We start from the raw sequence: 4,761 nt of genomic DNA on the forward strand, positions 1-4,761 counted from the left end.
CAGCAGGTTTCTCATACATTACAATAACCCAGCTTCCTTGGGCTCCATTTTATCTCCTTTCCTCATGAATATCGTGTAATACTCAAAAAATGCGTGCACACAGACTTTTCGGGTGGACCCCTACTTACGTCCACACATCGTGTAATACTCCTCTTTTTTACTTACTAATACAACTTCACGCTTAAAAGGGGAAAAAAAAAATCACATGAATTTCCTTCACTGTCAAGCCCACATTAGTGATCACATAATCGCATTTACATAATTTTAGACTCGTTTTAGCCTTCACACAACACTTTATATTAGACTCAAAATTATAATGAACAATGGCACTTATCGACGTGAATTACCTTGTATCAAGTCCAATTCATGGTGGAAGTAGACTAATAAGACTTAGTTCAAAGTATGTATAAGCTAGATGCATTTACAGCTAGTGATCAAATGCTCACAGACCCACAATCAGAGATGTAGCAATACACTATTCTTCTGGGCGCTGGCATTTGGGCTACATCAACCTTCCTCCACTCTGAATTTCCAATGGTGTTTTCCTGTTAATTATCACCTTTTGATTGCTTCCTACATCATGCCTCTACTTCCTCCTTTGTTTTATGTCTCGAATGCTCGAAGGGTACAGCAGTAACTTCGTTCCAGGGATCTCCATGAGGACCTTGCTCAAGGGTGCGCGGTCCTTCCTGCCTGGTACAGGTGTGAGATACACCATGCTCAGCAGGAAGTCGAATACCTCTGGTGCAAACACCCTGTATAGCACGGCCATTGCTCCTGGCCAGAATGGATATGTAACGTATCGCTTATTGCGCAATGCACCCCGCACAATTGCCTTGGCACATTCCTCTGAGTATGCTACAGGCATCGGCCCTATTGTGAGCTGTTGCAAGTTTGATCTCGTATTAGTTTAGTTTCTCATTCCACTGCCAAAAATGATTGGATTACCAGTTCATGTCTTACTTAAAAATGGGAACAGCAATCAAATCACTAGTTAAATCAAGGAATAGGATCAACCCTGTCCAATCAACCAATTATGCACCGTTAGCAGCTCAAGAATGTAGGCCTCTTGCCAGCCAATTGATCTTGCTAGAATGGAGATTTATCTTTGAGGGCTCATATTTATGAGTCTTGGCAGATGATGTTAATTATCAAGGGAAAAGAACATGCAACTGACAGCGAGACAGGATACAGAGATGGTGGAATCTTACATCGCGTATGTTTTCACGCATTTCTATTTCACCATCTTTATTAAGGAACTTCCCCATCAGCATCTCACTTTCAATTGCACCGGGTGTGACAATAATAATTCCCCCAATACTAGGTCCAACTTCAATCCTCATTGTGTCAAAGAAATTAAGCACAGCTGCTTTAGATGCCTGCAGGCATGCAAATAACAGTGCAAGGATGTAAGAAATAAACCATGTTAACAAATGCCAAAATAGACCATATTTCTCAAACCACACTACAAACCATCCTATCAAAACCAACCTCGCATAGAGCATTTCTAAGAACCCTGGTAACTGCCAGATTTCTACATGATCAGCATGGGCAGAAACTCACATTATAGATGTTCATTCTGGGGATAGGGAACCAAGCTGCTATTGAAGCAACTGCGATGATCTTCCCTTTCGTCCGCTTGAGGTGGTCTAGGGCATAGTAGGTTGGATATACATAGCCCCAGAAGTCCGTGTCCTGCAAGGATTGATTTCTGTATTAAGCTAGTGTACATATTATGCACTTGTATGGATATTTATATACCTAGACTACACAAGATTTAGTGTCCTGCTGCAAGTGATAACTAGGCATTAGTGGACAGGGCCATGGTAAATAGCCAAGTAACATCAATTCAGAATGGAGAATCACAGTACTTTCCCCCAAATGCTAAGTTCCATCAACATTACATTACTGACCACTTCTAGTGTCAGAATAACACCCTAGTTGACAGCAGTAAAAATGTAATTACTAACCAGTACTGCTTTCAGTGGAGCAATGCTAGACGCCTCCTCAAAGAGGAAGCTATTCGCTATACTAGCATTGTTCACCAAGTGGTCCACTGCACACCCACAGTCAGCATCAGATTTTATATCATGACACTTCATCAAATAATCATTCTAGCCAACACAAATTTTGAACTCAATCCACAGAGGTTTTGAACTCGATCGAGAAGCTCAGCTCTTACGACGTCCATAGTGATTTACTGTTTCCTCAATAAACCTTCTGCAGTCCTCCTCTTTGCTCACATCTGCACGTATGGGATGTACATCCATAGCTCCCATCTTCATACACTTATCAGCAACAGCCCGAAGCCTATCTTCACGACGTGCCACCAAAACTAGAACTGCTCCCCTCTTTGCATACTGGTATGCAGTTTTCTGCATTACAAAACAAGTACGGACTAAGATACAAGTGACATTGCAATGCAAGACTTGGGCTTGGTGCCTGTATTGATTACCTACTTATTCAAAGTAAAATTATCATGGTCATCCGATAACTCATTTTGCAAACCACCAATACATCAATCATAACATGTCAAACTAGTCAGTACCTGAATTCCAATATAACAATCATAGTACTATGATCTCAATTAGCATATAGTGAACAGTGATATGTTGGTACGTATCTGATGAACCGTCTTGGGTCGTAATGAAGAGATAGTTTCATTTAAAACAACTTTCTTCCGTAATGATGGATATCTAACTTTGTATTTCTGTACATGCTGATCCTTAATCCTGTAAATGCTGTGGCTCCTGTCTTTAGTTCTATAACTCATGTCAGTATGCGCACAAGTTGGTTTTGTAAATGCTGTTGTATAATTGATGACCCTATATTGACTAAACATCATTGTAGCTAAAATTTCAGCTGTGTAATGATTCATTATTAATGTGTTGGCTCTAATTCAGTAAATGCTGATTCTTTTACTGGTTCACAAAAGTAAAATGTGGATCTCTTACAGTAGTAAATGATGTCTCAATTAGAAACGAATCTATTTCCATTATATATGCAAATTGTGTGCTGTATTTTAATCAGTCTATAGCATGAAAACTGCTTCAAGGAGCGTTTGAAGCGATAGAATCTATGGCTGAAGGTGTGATAGTAGATATTTCATCCTAATCAGGAAGGACGAGGCTATTTGATCTTACATCTCAGTGAATAAATGTAAAATCCCATGTTAACGTGATTAGAGGTATTGATTCAATCTGTGTAAAAAGGAACTGATTCTACATTCGACTGTAAGATGTGATAATGGAGCTGCTGCTGTACAAACATGATTGTAGGATTGGGAATCAGTAGTATGATGACCCAGGTCATGATTGAAAAGGTCTAGGCCATCCTAATTAGGAAGGATATTGAAATTAATTGATCCTACATCATGATTCTATAGCACCATGGATCCTACATCATGATTTTATGCCGTAGAATATTGAGATTAGTTGATCCTACAGCCTGGATAGCATACTTAAAAGTGAAATGCCATCACTCACTGGATTGTGAGAGATGCACTTATCTTACGATGCAAAGATGCAATCATGGAACATTATTGTGGAGCAACATCATGTGCATTCACCGATTGTATTTATCTTCCTTTCATCATGTGGCAGATAAGTCACGAGAACACTTAAACTACTGAAAGCTGTCTAGTTATCACAAAAATTCCGTAAAATAGAAGCTGCTGATCATACCTCGCCGATGCCAGATGAAGCCCCGGTTATGATGACGATCTTCCCACGCACGTTCTCCTCGAGGACCGCATGGAAGAAGCGCAGCAGCACGCTGCGGAAGGTGAGCGGGAGCCACAGGACGACGAGCGTGGCGAGGCCAAAGACAGGAAGAAAAAGGTTGAGGAAGGCCTGGAGGACGTCCATGTCGTTGTTATGGAAGCTGATAGATGATCGGGCAAAGGGCGCCCTGTGGCGCTATTTTAGACAAGTTAGTACAATTATATTGATCAAGGGGTCTCTGTATATATGCAGAAAGACGAAAGCAGAACTGTTATGTACTCTGACTACTATATGTTATAAGAGCTAGCCCAACTGCAGCTGCAATGAATGATGATACAATTATTCTGACACAGGGGCCACGAATGGACAGTGAAGGGCCAAGGCAGAGGAAGGATAGACTCAAGAAGGGGTGATGATATTATAAGGGCGCCGGTGCGCTTTGACTCGAGATAATAGTGATGATATTGATAATGACGATCGTCGGGGTGGCAGCATGCATGTCGACGAGAAAGGAAAGACGCAGTCTGCATGGCGGGCGTGGCGGCACGTGTCCTGGGGCATGCTGTTCAGTCCCATTCTTCGCCAAAATCTCGAAGCACCTTCGCGAATACCAATCATTGAATGCTTGAATTGAGTAATTAGATTATGTGTCCCCATGATTCCGGATTTATCACTTAGGGTTTAGGATTGGCAAGAGAGCAACTATTTAGAGCTTGGACATGCACAAGTTCATTTACTTGTGTGTACTTGTAAACGAACTTTTGGAGCCACGGGTACGACATGTAAGTTCATGTAGATGCCTAACCAACATGGTTTGGTTGGTTGTGCAAGACTCTAGAGAATGAGTTTGACTTCATGTATGAGAGGAGAGAGGGAAGTGTGTGATTATGAGAGAAAATCTGACATCCATTTGATGCCATGTCACTGAAGTTAGATGTAGTCAACAAAAGTACCCTTGAGTTTGAGGGTACTTGACCATCCATTATATCATGTGCACATGAACTAACAAAGCTTGAACTTGTAACTTATCATGTAAGCC

General features: G+C 41.1%; 1 protein-coding gene across 1 annotated transcript; it reads right to left on the reverse strand.

Annotated features, from left to right (window-relative positions):
• Nucleotides 1-286: 286 nt before the first annotated feature.
• LOC148029742 (11-beta-hydroxysteroid dehydrogenase-like) lies at nt 287-4,128 on the reverse strand. The gene is made up of 6 exons (XM_087687122.1): nt 3,684-4,128; nt 2,183-2,375; nt 1,971-2,056; nt 1,564-1,695; nt 1,212-1,379; nt 287-883 (listed from the first exon to the last, which is right to left on the reverse strand). Exons 1-6 carry the CDS (start codon nt 3,864-3,866, stop codon nt 587-589), a joined length of 1,059 nt encoding a protein of 352 aa, XP_087543248.1. The 5' UTR covers nt 3,867-4,128; the 3' UTR covers nt 287-586.
• Between the last annotated feature and the right edge of the window lie 633 nt (nt 4,129-4,761).

Source organism: Lygodium microphyllum, chromosome 10, assembly GCF_053477565.2.
Source record: "Lygodium microphyllum isolate KBCC chromosome 10, Lygodium_microphyllum_v1.1.10, whole genome shotgun sequence".
Taxonomy (NCBI): Eukaryota; Viridiplantae; Streptophyta; class Polypodiopsida; order Schizaeales; family Lygodiaceae; genus Lygodium; species Lygodium microphyllum.

Excerpts from the sequence above, each read along its gene's own strand:
- LOC148029742 (XM_087687122.1), bottom strand. The coding sequence starts at position 3,866 with ATGGACGTCCTCCAGGCCTTCCTCAACCTTTTTCTTCCTGTCTTTGGC. Across the intron at positions 2,376-3,683 it reads CTTCATCTGGCATCGGCGAG|AAAACTGCATACCAGTATGC; the intron begins GTATGATCAGCA and ends TTTGTAATGCAG. Across the intron at positions 884-1,211 it reads TGCGTGAAAACATACGCGAT|CTCACAATAGGGCCGATGCC; the intron begins GTAAGATTCCAC and ends AACTTGCAACAG.